Here is a 19,065-nt window from a genome sequence, read left to right as displayed (position 1 = left end):
GTCAGCAGGTGGGTGAGGCAACACAGCATTCACTGGACTGCAAGATGAATGCTGTAGTAACTGCTATAGGGAAGCCAATCGCTAAAGAGAAGTCTGCCACTTTCGTAAACGTGTAATATAATAAAAAATGTAACGTGTAATATAATATAATGTAACGTATTCAGTGCCCAGAGGGCTGCAACATAACAAACCACTCCACCATGCAGCCTTGGAGCTAATGCTGAGGCATACATTTCTGCAGGCAGATATTATATCCAAGCCTGTTGTGTGTATTGAACAGCAAGACCAACAGTCACGTTGTCAAATTCAAAATCAAATTCAAAATCAAGTATGAAACAAGTTCATTACTGCTAATATGAATGTAAGAATATAAGTGAATACTGGTCATTTTTGTAGCATTTCCCATCAATGAGTATAAAGGTTATGAGCCTCTCTGTGGTGTATTTGGTCACAGATCAGATGCAGTTTAGCCAATAAAGCACCATTAATGATTCTCATGTTGTATCTGCCCAGAGAATCAAGGGAATCTGGAAACTTTACAGCAAGGCAATATGCTTTTCAGGGTGTGGCATGCACTTCCTGCTCAAACTCAAAGTGTCTACTCCTAATTTTTGACAGTGATATTAATACTTATGCAGATGACGCACGGGGTCACTGCCATTTCAGTCAGACAGAGCCATAAGCTGCCTTGAAATCACTGCTTTATGTGAGTGTGCAGCAAGATCAAGCACAGTTGTAATCCTTTGCTCTATGGTAACAAATATATCACCACGTATGTACTGTTTAGCGTTGGACTTTCCTTAAATGATAGCATTATGCTACATTACATCATTGTCATTTAGCAGATGCTCTTATCCAGAGAGTCTTCCATAGGTTACAATTTTTTACATGCTATCCATTTATGCAGCTGGATATTTATTGAAGCAATTCAGGGTTAAGTACCTCACCCAAGGGTACAGCAGCAGTGCCCCAGTGGGGAATCAAACATTTTTGATTTGACTGATTTTTGGTTATAAGCCCTGCTCCTTACCACTATGCTACACTGCCACCCTTAAAAAAGAGAAACCTTCCATTGCTTTTATCTGTAAAAGGGACAAAGTCCTGAATTAAACCCCACGGGCAACCTTTATTCGGTTCTTATGGCAACTGCAAACAGTAGCACAGTGCTCACCAACAGCTATGTACACATACAGACTCTATATTACAAGATATAAGCATAAAATAACATATGACCAAATGTCCTGTGTGACACATACATCAGTGTAAATACTGTATTCTATCCTAAAAACATAAAACCATCTACAGCTTCAGTGTGTGAGGGGATAAGTGTTTTCACATGATAATTGTATAAGATCACTTACGTCAGGTTTACAGCGTGTTCTTATATGATTATCTAAGATATTAGGAAATGAAAGTCGTCTTCGTATAAAAGGGAGTGGCTGCGGTGCTCTTGTGTTAGTAGCCCTAACGTATGAAATGGCTTTGAAATAACTGTAATGTAATGAGTAAGTGCAAGTCAGTTCGGTGTGGCGGGTGTGATATTAGCTGTGCACAGAATCTTTTGTGGTTTTGATGTGGCAAACATGAGAAGGATGACATCTCACCCTTCTGCTGCAGTTTGACACCAAGAAGAGGTTCTTTGAACTACGGATGTGAGAGAAAATGCCCATAGTTTCCTTACAGGCTGTGCAAAGCCTTGGGGCCTCCATGTCTGATCGCCAGGGAAATGTGTATCTGTCGTACCTTCTGATAATTAGCCTTTCATAGCAGGCTCGTGGTGAGACAAATTCCTGGATCCTAGCCTTAGTTCTTCTGTTTGCTGCGTGATATTGGTGTGAGGATTTTGCACAAGTTGACTGACGTGCAGGCCAGTGCTGTTGCTGCCTGTGTGATTCCCTGTTTGACATTTGCAACTTCCTACCCTGGGAGTAATGGAATCAGGGATTTAACTGTGGCTCAGTGATTGATGTGAGTGGGTTTTTTTATACTTAAGGATGAGACGGGTTTTTTGATTGTGTAGGGACCTACACAAAGTGTCCTTTGGACCTGAAATTATTTGTGTACTGTGCTTTATTCTGTTCATTGCTTTCTAACCGTTAAGATTATTAAAATAATTTATATTTTTCCTACAGTCTTTGCTCCCATTTATTAACTAACCTGTTCCTGTATTCAACGCGAGGCCTATAGTACGAGGTCATTTAGTCACTGTCCCACTAGGGGGAGCAAAAGATGTGTTTTATCATTTAATCGTGGTTGATCTAACAATACTACATTAAGTGAAGGACAATGACAACTTTATAAAAGGAGTACAGCTAAAAACAAGCAAAAAAAAGAAGAAGAAGAAAAAAGAAAAAACAAATATTTTCCCTAACCTCGATCCAAGACCATTTAAAAATGGGGAGTTCTCCATTTCTCTTTAATTTAATTGCACATCAAAAGCTGTGAGGTAAAGCATTCATGCACACATTGATTAAATATGGTGATGAAAGAAAAAAATTCACTGAAGTCACACGTGAGTTAGCATAAGGCAGACACAAAATAAAAACAAAAAAAGAATGTCATTATTATTGTCTTGCATAGAGATTTTTTTTGCTCTGGAAAAGCCTGTCCTTATGAATACATTGCTGCCACCTACTGTACCAGCCCACCTCCAAGATTCCCAATATCTCTTTGAAGAAATATATAACTTAGCAAATGTACATACAGTATAATAACATGGGATAATGTTTACATATTCAAATCTTGATATTTCTTTATTTCTGGTAGGTAGCTGAGGTATACAGTGAGTGAAATTAACTACTCCAAGGCTTGCATTCTCTCAATTTGTAAATGCACTTCCGGCGGTGATAACATTCACAGTTTATCACCCCCGTGTGTGTTTATAAATTGGGACAATGTACGGAATGGCACAGTTTGTGTCATGCTAATGGCGCTGCTGTTTATGAGGACAGTACTAACAATCCAGAGACATTTGTACACAGACAGTCCAAGGTAGGCATCTGTTTCATCCAAGAGTCAAGAGTCTTTGACCTTTGAATATCTGTAGAGTATTCAAGCAAGTTCATTTATTTATTTATTGTTTACTGTTACTTATTTAAAATTTTTACACTTGTAGATTTCTCACTTGTAAGTCGCTTTGGATAAAAGCGTCTGCCAAATTAATAAATGTAAGTGTAAATATACATTTCAGTGAATATAATCACAGTTATAGTGACTAACTGCCACTATGTAAATTTGGGCTGTGATATTCATCACAAGTCTGACATAGATCAAATCTGATTATGGTATATCTGTTTTTTTTTTCTTAACAGCAACAAGGATAAAAATAGCCATATTTCAGGAAGTCAGAAAAAACATTTCCCTTGTTAATGCATTGACCGTAAAGGCACATCTACATCTCAGAGATGCAATCTCCTCTTCAAATCCAAGACCCATAGCTGGTAAGAATTTTTAGTTGAATTTTATTCCTTTACAGTGAACTACTGATTGGTATTATTGATGTTGATCATTTTCTTAATTTGCTTAATTGTGTCAGCTAACAAACACAACTTTTAGATATAATCAACACTCAGCTTAGCTACTCAGCTACAACTTGGTGTCTTTCAGTTTCATGCTTTGTGGTATGATTTACTGCAGCTAAGTGAGAGCACTGAATGCAGGTGAGCACTCCTGGATTTTTTAAATTGAATTTTGGCCAAATAATGTAGAGTATAAATTAAAATGCATGGTATTGCAACGATGGGCGTCCACCTTGGATGGAGAACCGGGCAGCGTCCTGGGTTTGCATGTGTATAATTTTGCTTCATTTGCTTTGTGTCAGAGTGGGGCCCATACATACTGTGAAAATGTATGATACCACATTTTTAGGAGAAAAAACACAACTCACAACATGAAAAATAGCTCCGCTGCTTGACCTTTCAGTGGGAATGTATGTATAATTACTTTGAATTTCATTTTACAGTCAAGATATGCTTTTTGTTTTGAAATGGCTGTTTTGTTCTTTGTGTGACATTGTTGTGGACAAACTGTACTTAAAGTTGGACAAAAGTGTCTCCAGACAATGAATAACTATCACAGGAATAAACAAAAAAACACATTTACTCAAAGTTACATGAAAAAGAATACTCTCAAAGGTATACACCAGTTCTATCAGGTTCGTGTAGCAAAATTTCAAATCCCAAATGTATCAATGCTTGTTTTTCTTTATTTTGATGAATCAGGATAAAATGGACAAGATCAAAATTCTTAACATTGACAAGCTGAGTACACAAGAATTGCAGTAATACTAATTTGCATACAGAAAGCACGACAGCATCGAAGATGACCTTCTTCATGAAACTAAGCTATGACCTTAGCTGCAAAAGCAACAGGCATGTTCCTTGTAGAGCAGACCACACTGCAAGAGCAGCACTTTCATTTCCGTCATGAGGTGGATCTGTGCAACACTCAGTCGATCAAGACCCCCTCAACAAACCCCCCCCATTCCCTTCCTCATCCTCATTTAGTACCCACCCCCAACACCCCCCCCCCCCAAAAAAAAAATGTGTGGTTTGTCTGATGGGCAGACAAGGGAACATTATGCGGTAACGCTTTGCTTTATCATGCCAGTGCTGATGGGCATTGGTTTGAAGCATTGTTCAGAGAGCTGGGATTGCTTGCGGAAGTTTAAAATCTAGTGGACACTGCAGGACACCACGGGCACTTGACCACTCTCATCCCTCAGCTGTGCAACACTGGAATGAATACAGCTTTAGAGTTCAACGTGCCTGGGGACTCTTCATTTGTCCCTTATATTTAGTAAAGTAAATATAGTTGGGCACATTGCCAAAGACCTATTAATGAGTGTTACCAGGAAAATGTGAAGGTTCAGTTCCTGCATTTCTGAAAGCACTTCTCCTTTCTTTCAAAAGCGAGAAGGAGAATCAAAGCAGACGGAGGAATCTTTCTACAAACATCTGCGTCCTGTCTGTGCTCGAGCCCCAGGTGTCCATCTACCACGATGACCACACCGCCAATGGCAATGACAACCACTGAAGAGGTGAGTGATGCATTGATTGATTTTGCACACACTGGTGCTCAAAGACATGATTTGCTGAGGAAACCCGTAACTACACAATCTTGAGCCATTCCTGTGAGAAACACATTGTACATATTAGTTTCACTGCAGTAAGAAATATGAGCTGTGCTTACACAGTACTTTAAAAAGTACTTTACTTTTTGTAAGTCATGTTAATATTTCCATTGTATCTGACAAGTGTTATTGGGATCATTTAAAATGGGAGTCTTTGGTAAGTTGTATTAATAGAAAACACACCATAAAGCTGCAAAAGGTATATTCACTGGGTGTATCTGCGCATGCAATCAGACTTTAAAGTTACACAGGGGAATATAAGCACTTTACAGCTGGAGTCAACATATAAAACAATCCCTGCATGTAAAATTATGATGAAACACAAAGATGTGCTCCTTACAAAGCGTGACTTGAAACACCATTAGCAACTCCGTGAAGTGTGCGAGAGGTGACTAAGAACCCTTTTGGCTAAACTTAGAGCGCTCAATGTGTTTTGTAAATGTTAAAAAAGAGAAGTTAAACATCGTACCCAGTTCTAGATCCTGGAACTTTGTTCAAAAAAAAGCTTACATTTACAGGCAGCTATCAGCCAGTTGAGTGGTAGCAGATGAATTGAGCATTTTAACATTGCTAATGACATGTGGAGTTTAGGTTGCTTGAATGATCTCTCTTCTTTTCATTACATTTACTAAATATGAAGTGGGTCATGATGTTCCTGTTGAATTATACAAAACCCATCCATGTTTTGCATATGAAAATGGGCTTGTTATACATGCTGGGTTTTCACCAAAATATGCTCTGAACTGCTCTTCACTCCGCTCTTAAGCAAGAGCTATTTACATCGCCTCTCATCAGTATCCTTTCAAACACTGGTTGGTGTTTCACTGTCCATTTCAAATGTACAGCTGATGCCAGAAACGTTAAAGCAACCGAATGAACAGCAGAATGCTCTGAAAGATGTGTGGATTTGGTGTCATGAGGGGGCTCACTGACAGGTGATCTCCGTTGGGTTCCCAATCCCTGCAGTGTTACAGTGTCCCATTAAGAGGGCTTGGGGTTATGCCTTGTGCTTAACAGGGTAATGATGGATGGAAAGTCTAATAAGTCTAATAAGTTCTTTTGTTTGATTTTAGTATATGTATTATGAAGACTACACCAGTCTGGTCGACACGGACATGACCTATGCAACTCCGTGCAGTCCGCAGCATAGCTGGCAGTTCGCCGGCCGCTTCTGCCCCGTGGTGTACAGTCTGGTCTTCGTGCTGGCAGTGGTGGGCAACACCCTGGTGCTGTGTGTGGTGAGGCGCTACCGCACCTCCCGTAACAGCCCCTGCTCCTTCTCCCTGACGGACACCTTCCTGCTGCACCTGGCGGTGTCCGACCTGCTGCTGGCCCTCACGCTGCCCTTCTACGCCGTGCAGTGGGCCAAGGAGTGGGTGTTCGGCGAGGCGGGCTGCAAGATCGCCAGCGCCGTCTTCTCCCTCAACCTCTACAGCAGTATCCTCTTCCTGGCCTGCATCAGCTTCGACCGCTACCTGGCCATCGTCCACGCCATCACCACGGGCTGGCGCCGCAACGGCTACCACGCCCAGATCGCCTGTGCCGTCATCTGGGTGGCCTGCTTCGCCCTGGCCAGCATCGACCTCCAGTACGGGCAGGTGGTGAAGCTGCCGCGCTCCGAGATGCACGTCTGCTACCACCAGCTCCCCGAGGGAGGGCTGGTGGGGCTGCAGCTGCTCAACCTGGTGGTGGGCTTCGCCCTCCCCCTGCTGGTCATGCTCTACTGCTATGTGCGCATCTTCCGCTCGCTGTGCCACGCCAGCCGGCGGCAGAAGCGCAAATCCTTGCGCCTCATCATCTCGCTGGTCGCCGTCTTCGTGCTCTGCTGGGCACCCTACAACGGCTTCCAGCTGACGGACAGCCTGCTGCGGCTGGGGGTGATCGAGCATAGCTGCAGCCTTGACGACGCCCTGGACATCGGGACCTTCATCTCGGAGAGCCTGGGCCTGACGCACTGCGCCCTCAACCCGCTGCTGTACGGATTCGTGGGGATCAAGTTCCGCAAGGAGCTGATGCAGATGTGGAAGGGGCTGCTGGGGTCCTGGGGCTTTCTGGGATTGGATGGCTGGGGACAGAGACAGGAGAGGCGCAGGGCCGGGGGGTCGTTCAGCTCAGACAGCGAGAACACCTCCTACTTCTCGGTCGTCGTGTGAACCCGGCCTGGGAGACAGGGACTGGAGGCAGGGTAGCCCCTGATGTGAGCTCTGTCACATTGCACGGACCACGCCCCACCAAAATAAATAAAATTCAATACAATAATATGATGATCATTTATAATGTTGAAAAAAATATTTTCATTAATGATTATTGCGGAAAACAGGAAAAGAGGTCATTGTGGTGTTTTCGGTTCACACTTTCATGTTAAAATCAGAATCCAGTAATGTCTCTTCATACAGTATGTCGTAATTATGTTAAACAGTATATCCAATCAGTGGTTTGAGCTTTTTTCCCTCAATATTGGAGATGAATGCATATGGTGCTCCATCAGTATTCCACCTCTTAAAGCCACTGAAGAAGGGATATGGAGGGAATGTGAAGAGTAAAAATAGAGGGAGCATAATTGATAAATTGTGGCATGTCTCATGAAAAATGTTTTTATATTATCAAATCTAAAACTTTTTTAGATTTCAGACAGTATCTTACAGTGCCCCTTGAATTCACACATTGTATTAACATTCAATTCCCCACTGGGTCACTGCTGTTGTACCAGCAGGGTACTTAAGGTCAAGGGCAAGGTACTTAACCTTGAATTGCCTCAGTTAATATCAAGCTGTATAAATGGATAACATTGTAACCTATGTATGTCCTCTGAATAAGAGCATCTGCTAAATGACAGTAATGTACTGTAATGTACCACAGCATCAGAACATGTTAGATCATAACTTTGACTTCAAGAAAACATTAAGATACCTCACCTACAGCTATAAATGTAAGAGGACAATTTAGCTACTCAATTCAATCAGTTAGGGCATAAACTTTAATTGAACTAATTCATTACAACATAGCATTATGCAGGTGATTTTTTATTGGTATACACATAGATTATAATCTTTCTTGTGATGCAAACTACTTAAGTAGTGACCAATGTTGTAAAATTTGGTGCTGATTACCTAAACTGAACCATGAAAAGCAGTTTTGGTCATTTTGTTCTTATTCAACCTCAAATCACATGCTGATTAATTGCTTTGGCCTTCTGATATCTTCCATGATAAGGATGGTTTTATTGTACATTAATTAACTCAATGATTTTAAAATTAATGACGAGATTGACTGGTACAAACACATGCAAGTATGTGTCTACACATATATGTAGATACGTACATATATATATACATTGGTGTGCGTGTGTGTGTGTGTGTGTGTGTGTGTGTATGCAGTCTATAGCTATGTGGCCCAAAATAATGTATTTCTGAAATTTTTTCATGCAATATCTGGAAGGTTTTAGCTGCCCAGACAACCAAGGAACCAAGATAGTTTTTTACCCAGTGTGCACCACTCAGAAATGGGGACATGAAACAGTCAACTTCTGACTTTCACATCTGCTGTCTCTTTGCATGTGAAATTTTCTGTGCAAGATCATTTTTTGAGTGGTAAATATCAGAGTGGTTAAGACCAAGAGCCAGGTCATCACTTCTTGTATGTTTCTGTAAGGCCGCGTCTGGCGGTTTGGAACACCACACAGTCACATTTTCAGAATTCTGTCAGCTTGGGTTTTTTTTTTTAGCTCTGTCTGATCACACAGCAAAATGAAGACGTATGTATCACCGACGAATATTCAAATCCAGGCAGCAAACCGTTTCTGCCTCAAGCGGAGCCAGCCCGGTTGACTTTTAGTCTCAGGTAGCCATATCATTTCCTGTATGACGGTTTCAATACTCGGAAAATGCACTGACGGAAGCAGGGGGGCCATCATGCAGAATATCTTTACAGCTGATTAGTGTAGCTGACAGGATGTGTGGACCCAGCACTTCACTTAATAGACAGCACTTCCTGGGTCTTGATGGCAGAAGCCAGAACTGACAAGCAAATTATGGCACAGCAATATGAATCAGTTTAAATACTGCTCCAGTGCTCTTTGGACACATTTGGGCCTAAGATGTTTGGCATTTCACTCCGCTTCCCTCAAATTATTCTATTATCCATTACCTTTGTGTTTGAGTTGAGTGTCCTGGATGTGTCACACATTATATAGCCAGCACTTGCTTACACTGGTCTGCAGTGTAAGGACTTAAGCTTGATAATGGTGCCAATGGTTGGAAGGTTAAGGGGTATGGGTGTATATTATGAGGGCGTACACACTCTCCTTTTAATTACACGCTGAGCAGAGGTAATATACTACAACGAGGAGTAGCGCTCAGGCAGTAGGTACTCCTCCACAGCAACTTTTATTGTGACAACATGCTAATCAAAACATTGTCACAATAAAAGTTCTTTTTTGTGGTGCACCACCTAATGGGTGAGTGGTAACCTTTCCAATCATATGGGGAGGTTCCCATTTTTTCGTTGATAGAATCATGCATAGCACTGAGCATATATTGAAATATTATTTATTCGCTTCAGGGTTTTTCATTTTCTTTTAACGGTTTAATTATTTTACCATCTCATTGATAATTGTTCTCAATTGATTTGTTGTTTCTAGGAAAAATAAAACCTCTTTACCTATTAATACCTTTTCAGCTTACTGAAGTCTGTACTGAACATTGTCTGTTAATAATGTATTAAATATATGATTTTCATGACATCCCATTTTTGTTAAACATTGTTCACTCTGTACTTCATGATCTTGTATGTCAGCATTATGAAATAAATAATAAAAAGGAAATAAATCCTTCAACTGCTTCATCATGATGCCCTCTGGTGGTCAATGATAGAGCACATTTAATGTCAGAAATGATCAGGTAAGAATATATTGTTTACCAATAACCATAATGATTTAAAGCAAATGAACAGTCATATTAACATTTCTGAAATATATTTTGAGCTCCTTGCATAAATTACACTATGAGATGATATAGCACACAATAAAGTGTGTTATAGAGGTTTCCTGCGTATCTTTGCATCTAGATGGTAGTGACATACAGAGGCTGGGAGGAAATGAATCATTTCAAAACATCCAACAGTTCATTTTTAATACACGCTCCATTATACGTTCAATATTTTCACTTGATTCATCATCATTTATTATTAAAATGTGCGTAGGGTGAGACATCTGGAAACATTCCTGAATGAGTGTAGCAACAGTAGCAGCAATTGTAGCTATATTCGGCATGAGTACGACTAATATTATAAACAATAGCGGAAAGCATCTATAAATCTCCTGGAGTTTAAAGCGAAGTTGGGGGAGGGGGAGTGACTTGTTTAACCAATGCCAGTGTAGAGCACCCACCAGGGTTATGCAGAGCAGCCATTTTACCATTCAGCCATATCACTGGCCATCTTCCAATGCAGACTAAAGAGCCACCTCCTCAGACTGCACCTTGGTTCCACCTCAATCCCTGCCCCACAGCACCTGCTACTTGTAGTACTTGCTGTTTATTTTATGTGTTGTATTGCAATGTGTTTTGGGTTCTGTGATCTAGCGAGTGATGTATGGTAGAATATTTGGCTTCTCTTGTCTAGTCAGGTTGCACAATTTAACTTGTGGTAGGGCTTGAATGGTGTTATGCTCACACTCACTGGTCTGGGAGTGTTTGTTAGCCTGGTCTGACACTGTTGCTCATTCAGCTTTAATGGATGCACTTATGTTCTTTTATGCTGGAAGTTCTGGATCTGGATAAGAGCGTCTGCTAAGTGAATGTAATGTAAGGTAATTTTGTGCGTGAACACTCAACACATTTCAGCTGAGGTGGGATTATTTTTAATGACCGTACAGACTCATGACCTCAGTTTAACATATCAAACAAAAGACAGAGTAATATTAGTGGTAGCAGTAATATTGGTAGTGCTAGTACTATAAGAGTGTGAGAGGTAATTGCTGTAATTGTACTAGTATGGTAACCATAGTACTAATAGTGACTTACAGTGAGCTGAAAGTCTGCACGGCTATTAGTACAGCAATCATATTACTAACAGTGATCACAGTCTAAAAGTACACTGTACCACAAGGCGGATATGTGATTGTTACAGAGTGTGCATCTTTCTGCTTCACAGGACCCACCGTTCTGGCCCACCCAGGCTTCGAGAACAAAGGCACTGATAAACCTAATTACTCTCCCAACATGAGAAGAGAGGCAACTGTAACGCTAATGCATAGACCAAATGGCTGTATTAGACAGACACTCCTGAAGAGGTATAAATGAACTTTCCTGAGACCACAGATTCCATTGCCTGCAAACCAGCTGAAATTACAGAACGTTTAAAAGAGACTCATGAGATCATATAGTCAATATTCCTTAATTATAGGTGTTATGCATGGGACAGGTCTAAATTCAGGGAATCAAGCGCAAGTGTGCCTTTTCAGTCAGCATCAGAAGATAGTGGGGAATTCTGACTGTAACAGGTACATCACTCCGCCACTGGGGGGCCCGTGAGGGAAAACAGGCGACCCTGGAATTCACAGACGTATAGGGGAGGATCAACCAGACAGCCAGGGATACGGAAACAAAAACAGACAGACCTGTTCTCAGACCTGCTTAGGGACAGTAAAATGGAGACAGCGAGAGATACGTAGTGAGAAAAGGTTAGTGTAAGCAAACTCATCTCTGTCTGCTTTAAAGTGCTTCACTTTTGGATACTGTTACTTTTATGGACTGCTGTTAGGCTCCCTATGCTGTGAGGTAAGTATGCTGCTTTTAGTTGCTTAAGTGTACCGTGTTAAGCACTGTTTTTAGCTTGATGGCAGTATTACATTTCAGAATGCTGTACGTCTAGCTGTTCTGTACGTATGTTACTTGTTCTGTGCTTATATTACTGCTGTGGTGGCTTCTGTGACATGTGTTTGATGCATTACATTACACTAGTCTTCTAGGTTACTCTGAAAGGAAATAATGAAATAATAACAACAGTCATAACACTAGTACTGCTAGTCGCAGAACAAGTAGCAAGGAAAGCTGGATGGGCTGCAGTAGCTTTAGTAGCTGCTGCAAAAACAGTAGCGTTACATTAAAAGAAGTGCTGTAAGCAGGGTGGTTGCAGTAACAGCGCTAATGTCCTGTGCTTATCTCACCCACACTACGCTGCACAGAAACAAGCCAAGCCCTCTCTCGGGAGTGTGCTGCTGCAACAGCTGTTGCGTGCGTTGACCTCTCAGCAAGCTACTGAAACAGCCGAGATCATCTGACCACCAGCAAGGAGGACGCAAATGAGTTTTCTCCCTCTGCGCCCAGCCTCTTCCTCTATATACTGTAAGTATCACAGGGTCTCCACTTCAGTTTTAGGGTTTCTGTGCACTACTCTGCCTCTCCCCTCCTTGTTTCCTGAAGACAACCAGGCCAAGTTTTCTAAGCTATCTGCCTCTCTGTAGGGGAGTTATTTTTAACCACACGGACACAGCATATGTGCCCGTTGCAGTCTCTGACCAAAATTATTACCACTGAGGCCTGAATCATGAATACTGTGGTAAGTTCATTCTTTCTTCAACTCTTGAGCTTCTTTAGTTTTGGCAGTGACAGCCTTGTCTTGTTTGTCTTTTTAATTTATTTTATTGTTATCCTCTTTATTTTTCTGCTTTTTCCTCCCTGAGGACTTTGTGTTTCGGAACAGGATGCAATGTTTTTGCTTAAGATTTAGATGCAGTGAAAACACTGCTTTCATTCCCTCGTATTTTCGCTTTTTTTAGCCTCAGCTTCGGCTCCACTCTGTCTGAGGATGTTGTTTTAGGAAATGTTTCATTTTGGTTTCGTTTCGAACACTCTTTACAGCCTCTCACACCCATACTTTCAATGTCAGGATCTTCAATGTAAACACTAACTGCTCTTGTATTTCACCTTTACATTTTAATCTTGAAGTAAAGATACAGTTAGACCACAGAACGTAACACACTGAGAGGCAGACCGCTGTTTGTCAGCTGGTCATGTGCTCTCGCGAAAAGGAAAATGTACTTTCCTGCTGACGTTGCTGCGATGTTGCCTCATCTTTCGCTGATGTGTAAACAATGTGACTCTGTGTGTGTGTAAAACAGTAGCAGCTATTTCTGAGAAATGACAACTCAGTAATGACAGAACTTTTATGACCTCTCCCAATACTGTAACATTTTAGAACTTTGACGACAACGTGCAGTTTTCCTGACCTAATATGACTTTTTTTTTGTTCCAGAGTCAACATTCTTTTACAGGCTACTGAAGTGAACTCAAGTGACAGTGAAATTCCTGAGACTGTTGACATATAACAAAAATAATGAATTGACAATATTCTTGTGAAAGGTTGACGAATGAAAAATCGTCTGATTTATGAATCCGCATTTCCACTGCTCTCTTTCTCCATAGAGGCCCATGGAGGTGGATTTGGATGGCCTGTTCGTGCACAACACTACGTTTGATTATGAAAACTACGAAACCCCTGAGGACGAATGCACAGCCAGCAACCACTTGCAGTTTGAGGCCGTGCTCATCCCGATTCTGTACTCGCTGGCGCTGGTTCTGGGCCTGCTGGGGAATGGGCTGGTGCTGGGGGTTCTGTGCCGGCTACAGCGGAGCTGGAGTGTGACCGACACCTTCATCCTGCACCTGACGGTGGCTGACACCCTGCTGCTTCTCACTCTGCCCTTCTGGGCCGTAGGGGCTGCCCAGGGCTGGAGCTTCGGCGGACCGTCCTGCAAGCTGATCGGAGCCATCTTCAAGGTAGGGGGCGCTGTTTTGGCTCTGCCTCTGGGGACTGCAAAGTGAAAGTTCACGGACTCTGTGCGGCTGGGACCAGTCCAGACTGTTGCACAACTTATCCACACCTACAAACTTACAATTACTCACAGCTCTCCTGGAAATGTACTGTACAAAATTTAATTGCCAATTCCAATGTAAAACTGTATTACAGTGTTAGAATCAGTGCTGTGTATAGGCAGATATGCAGAATTATATGCCAGACAGTGACAACTGCTGAATGTCCTTAATGCAATAATTACTGTTTGTAAGTCACTCCATGCTCCTTTCTCAGTTTTCCTCATCTCTCTCCATTCCACAGATAAACTTCTATTGCGGGATCTTCCTGCTTGGCTGCATCAGTCTGGACCGCTACCTGTCCATTGTCCACGCTATGCAGATATACTCTTGTCGCAAGCCCTGGGCGGTGCAGGCTAGCTGTCTGTGCGTGTGGATCTTCTGCCTCCTGCTCTCCATCCCTGACTGGGTCTTCCTGGAGCCCGTAGCGGAACCAAGAAGAGGAGGGAAAGCAGTGTGCACTCACAACTACCTGAAGTTCAACACCAGTGCTAAGGACTGGCGCATGGCCTCCCGCCTCCTCTACCACGTCGTGGGATTCGTCCTCCCCTCCCTGGTCATGGTCTTCTGCTACTCCTGCATCCTGCTGCGTCTGAACAGGGGCTCCCAGGGGCCGCAGAAGCTGAAGGCCATCAGGGTGATCCTGGCGCTGGTGGTGGTCTTCTTCGTCAGCTGGACGCCGTTCAACATCACCCTGATCGCGGACACGCTCCGCTCAAAGGGAGATTTCAGCGGCGCGTGCAAGAGCAGGGCGGCCCTGGACGTGGCTCTGGTGGTCACCACCGCCCTGGCCTGCGTGCACGCCTGCCTGAACCCCGTGCTGTACTCTTGCCTTTGCTCCAACTTCAGACACCACCTGCTGGACATGTTGGGATGGCGCTCTCGGGCACGTGCCGACCACGAGCTGTCCCTGTGGGACCAGCCGGAGGACTCTGTGCTCCAACACTCGGAGGAAATGGGCCAGTTGAATCCCCCGAAAAGCACTGAACAGACTCAGCTTAGTCTGACTGAGCAGAAAAGCAGCAATGGTATTTCCTCCTGACTTTTATTCTACTTACAGCATATCTGCACTTTAACAGACTTATTATGGGTCAGGATGTAGCAGTTCTAATAAGTGAGAGTTTTTGTGTTTGCAAATATCACTCCTACCAATTCGCATTAGTTACAGCCAATCCGTTTTAATTTCCTCAATTTTGTATTTGTTATCCTCTCTGTGATAAAGAGGATCATTATTATTCTGCATTATGATAATAAGCTATTCCACTCTCTACCATAACTTTGTGTGGTACCCCTGATCCTCCTGTAATTATATATAAAATGGTTGTTTCCACAGCACGGTTGTTCAAAGAACACATGGGTTTAAGCTCTCTGTAAATCTGTTTCTCAGGCCCTCCTTTTTATATACGGTATATATATAATTCCCATTCCTACTGTTATTTTAGGCACTTTTTATATAACTATTTATAGGAAATAGGAATATGAAGACACACGACTTGTAATAAATTCTTAAAGCATGTGATTTTCTTATATACCCTTGCCCTTGCCAAAGTGGCTCCCCTGCCACTAAATGACTTGCATTTTGAGAAGAAAAAATTCCCATACCCATGTCAATATTTACCATCTTTTAGAGCATTGATAAACCCTATTTACATGGGACAGAAACTGGGGGTTCTCAGAACTTTTTTGTTGACACGTATTCAGGTTTTTCCAGGGTACAATTCCTACTTTTTTCATACAAATCAGATAAGTGACTTAAAGCAGTTATGTAATTCCAGAAGGGGCTGCTTATCAGCACAAACGCTGAAAAATGTAAAAAAGGGAAACTGCAATAGTTACCTTTGAAAAGATGACATTCAAATGGTTTCTCCCTCAGCATGCTTGCTTTAATGTGGAACTTCCAGAGTGCTGCTTCTCATCACAGTATTACCAGCTGACATCTATGGTGTAATAGTCATATGGGGGACCTTTTGGAAAAGACAACAGGCTTTGTATTTTTTCAGCCTCAAGTGAATCTGGGCTTTTTCTACAGTTTAGAATCAAACGTTGCTCAATTTGGCTTTTATTAAGCAAACTATGTGATTTTCCCCTGATGTCACATTAATTTGATTATATAGCCAACTGGCATTTTATGTATATGACTTGTTTGTTTCTTCACTGACCAAGTCACCTGTGTGTTTTTTCATATCAAAGTCGTTAAAAATGCCACATACTGTTTGGTTCAAAACGCCATAATTGTCTTATGAAATGTACCGAGCAGCAGTTTCAGTTAAGCTCGGGTCAGTTCCTCCAACATTGCCCACCTACCCCCTGCTGTGACATCATTTGGCTTCTGCTCCTGTATAAAGGTTACAAGATCTACAAGATCACAAGCCGGTCCTATTCAGAAGTGTGCATTAAACAGACAATGACCATCTCTGTGCACTTCTTTCACGACTTGGCTTCTTCAAGACCCATCTCAGTGTGCTGGTATTTCGTTCGGTAATTGCGAACAGTGGCAGGCTTTGTTTGTGAAGTTCATTGGTGGGAGTCAAAACAAGAAAAAGAGGAGCAGAATTTATGTAGCGAAGAACAGAAAACATGATAATGAGTTGCTGGCTGAGCCACAGCTTCCCTATTTAAAAGGAGCTTTGGTCACAGATCATGAGCAGCGATAATGCGCGCTTTCAGTGTGAAATTAGGTCTGACAATTTCTATTCAATCAATTGAATATGGTTTGATTTTTCTGTATTATCCATGCCAAGGGTTTTCTTCCGTGCATTTGTCAGTTTATAGCTGTGAAAAATGCCATGTTTGTGCAATATATTTCCCCCTTCCTCTTTTTTTTTAACACGTAACACAAGGAACTGGAAACAGAGGCAACCACTACCAAGCCCCAACAGGAAATCGAGCGCTAGAGTCACCAGAGAGTGTCGCATTCTTAGCTGGACTCACAGTCCATCACATGATCAACTTCTCCAACACTGATGAAAACACATTAATATAATTACTTTTATCTATTCTTTCATTTATTTAAAGAAAACATTCATTTATCTCATATTTCATTTCAGTGTTCTCGGACACAGCCCAAGGACAAGAAAAGATAATGGGCGACACCTGTAATTTTCAATTAATATTTAAGGAGTTCATGGAGTTGTTAAAGCAGCATATCACTCTCTAAAAACACAGGGCAGAGGAAAAGACAATATAGATATGCTATGACTTGTAGGATGATGCTGAACATGTCTAGACAGAATGTCTTCCTCAGGCTTTGCCCCACAGCAAAGGAATGGCTCCAGACCGTAGAAGATATTGGGTATTTCAGGTATGACTGGTAATCCACTCCAAGGACACATACATTTGCAGCTGGCATCCTGACCCAGGAAGCATTTCTATTGGGCAACCGGTTTTGTGAAAATATGTGCTCATGTGCATCACTTGAGCTTTACCTTTCCGAGGTTACCCAATAGGAATCTTGTGCATCAGGGCACTAGCAGAAAATGGAGAAGAAACTGATTATTCTCTCTCAACCTCTGGACACTCCACTCTGTCTCTCAACTCAAAAACAGCAGTTGCCTTAGACAAGCTACCTTTTGAAAATTATTTAAATTCTGTAACCAAGGGGGAATTTCAGCCTCAGGGGAGCTGAGCATATTTTGTGGTTGAGTGAATTATTGAGCTTTTTATAATCAATGGAGCGTATCTCGCTGATGTGTTTCATCTGCCACCTCTGCTGTCAGAACTCAAAAGAGAACATCATCATCATGTTTAAAGAAGGTAAACATTAAACATTTTATTGACAATTGTGCAGGGCTATCAAATGGAATGAATTAAAAAATAAATGTTTAAATAAAAAAAAAGTGTTTATTGTCACTGTGGTGCACTTTTCAGTCCAGAAAGCTGCCTTAAGTATCAGGTCAGAATGAGAGTATCTTGGTAATAAATTATGGACACTTGTTTTGTTTTGCATCTCCCACATAGCACTCCGTTAGTCCTTTAGAATTCGCGTAGTTGTAACACAGCTCCAGAACACAATTTCTCAATTCTGAATCCACCCCTATGTTGTCTCCCTTGTTGCTTATGAGGTCAATTAGATAGAATCATGTTTTAGTTGGTAGTGCGCTGCGTGACTCACGGTGTTAAAAACATATGTTGGCTGCAGATGATTGCATTTATCTCACCTCAGCACTCCTGCGTTGTTGCTGTATGAGGTTGCCATGGTGAGGCGACTTATGTAGTACTGTCAATCACAAAACAGGGTAGATGGGTAGATTGCATAGATGGGGAGAAAACATAAAAAAGAGTAGCCCATTTAATGTAGCTATAGCTGGACGTTAAGCAGCGGCACATCTACTGTTTTATTTGAATTGATTTTGTTTAACCTTTATCTTACCAGGTTAGTCTCGCCAAGATTAAAAATCTCTTTTTCAACAGAGACCTACTCAAAAAAGCAGCATATGAAATTTCAGCCAATGACACATTTACAACATAAAAAATAAGACATTACAGTTTAAAGGAAAATATCAGTTTACTTATTCAGTACAGTAATGATGTTCAGTAGAGGTGTGGTGCCACAATGAATTAAAACATTTATGCCATATTTTTAACCCTAAGTACCCTATTGTGGTAAGAAGCAAGGCTTGCAACAAAAAGGTTGCTGGTTCAATTCCCCACAGGGGCAATGCTGCAGTACCCTTGGACAAGGTACTTAACCCACAATTGCCTCAGCAAATATCCAGCTGTATACATGGATAAAATTCTAATCTATGTAAGCCGTTCTGGATAAAGAGTGTCTGCTAAATGACAACAATGTAATGTAATGTAAGAAATCACCATCTGGGGTCGCGTGGGAGTTCCAATGTGCAGGGCTGAAATCAAACCCCGCTGTGTGAAGAGAGGGTCCTGTTTTTCTGTGTGTAAGCAATAATCACAACTAGAGCAAGTAATTCCCTATGAAAGATCTCACACCAACAGGTGCAAAACTCTCAGAGTTTTGGCTTCTGTATCCGGAGGCCTCTCTGCATTCTTCTAGCATGTATGCACTCGCTCAGGGTAGTGCCATGTATAAACTGTCTGATTTTCTTCAGG

General features: G+C 41.8%; 2 protein-coding genes across 7 annotated transcripts; both read left to right on the top strand.

Moving 5' to 3' along the window:
* The first annotated feature begins 3,370 nt into the window (after positions 1-3,370).
* Positions 3,371-7,871, top strand: cxcr3.2 (chemokine (C-X-C motif) receptor 3, tandem duplicate 2). Of its 4 annotated transcripts, none has more exons than XM_036538247.1 (3): positions 3,371-3,440; positions 4,911-5,038; positions 6,205-7,871. In XM_036538247.1, exons 2-3 carry the CDS (start codon positions 5,000-5,002, stop codon positions 7,282-7,284), a joined length of 1,119 nt encoding a protein of 372 aa, XP_036394140.1. In that variant the 5' UTR covers positions 3,371-3,440; positions 4,911-4,999; the 3' UTR covers positions 7,285-7,871. The 4 variants fall into 4 exon arrangements, with proteins under 4 accessions (XP_036394140.1, XP_036394142.1, XP_036394141.1 ...); XM_036538249.1 differs by lacking the exon at positions 3,371-3,440 and adding an exon at positions 3,613-3,659; XM_036538248.1 differs by lacking the exon at positions 3,371-3,440 and adding an exon at positions 4,623-4,802.
* A 3,861-nt stretch (positions 7,872-11,732) lies between these two features.
* Positions 11,733-15,486, top strand: LOC118784171 (C-X-C chemokine receptor type 3-like). Of its 3 annotated transcripts, none has more exons than XM_036538232.1 (4): positions 11,733-11,810; positions 12,315-12,474; positions 13,555-13,908; positions 14,246-15,486. In XM_036538232.1, the coding sequence occupies exons 3-4, from the start codon at positions 13,561-13,563 to the stop codon at positions 15,041-15,043; spliced, it is 1,146 nt and encodes a 381-aa protein (XP_036394125.1). In that variant the 5' UTR covers positions 11,733-11,810; positions 12,315-12,474; positions 13,555-13,560; the 3' UTR covers positions 15,044-15,486. The 3 variants fall into 3 exon arrangements, with proteins under 3 accessions (XP_036394125.1, XP_036394123.1, XP_036394122.1); XM_036538230.1 differs by having other exon boundaries at positions 11,774-11,907; XM_036538229.1 differs by lacking the exons at positions 11,733-11,810; positions 12,315-12,474 and adding an exon at positions 12,526-12,688.
* The last annotated feature ends 3,579 nt before the right edge of the window (positions 15,487-19,065 follow it).

The sequence above is a fragment of the Megalops cyprinoides genome, chromosome 10 (assembly GCF_013368585.1).
Source record: "Megalops cyprinoides isolate fMegCyp1 chromosome 10, fMegCyp1.pri, whole genome shotgun sequence".
Taxonomy (NCBI): Eukaryota; Metazoa; Chordata; class Actinopteri; order Elopiformes; family Megalopidae; genus Megalops; species Megalops cyprinoides.
The sequence above is the reverse complement of the archived record's forward strand: the minus strand, read 5'-3'. Positions and strand labels throughout refer to the sequence as shown.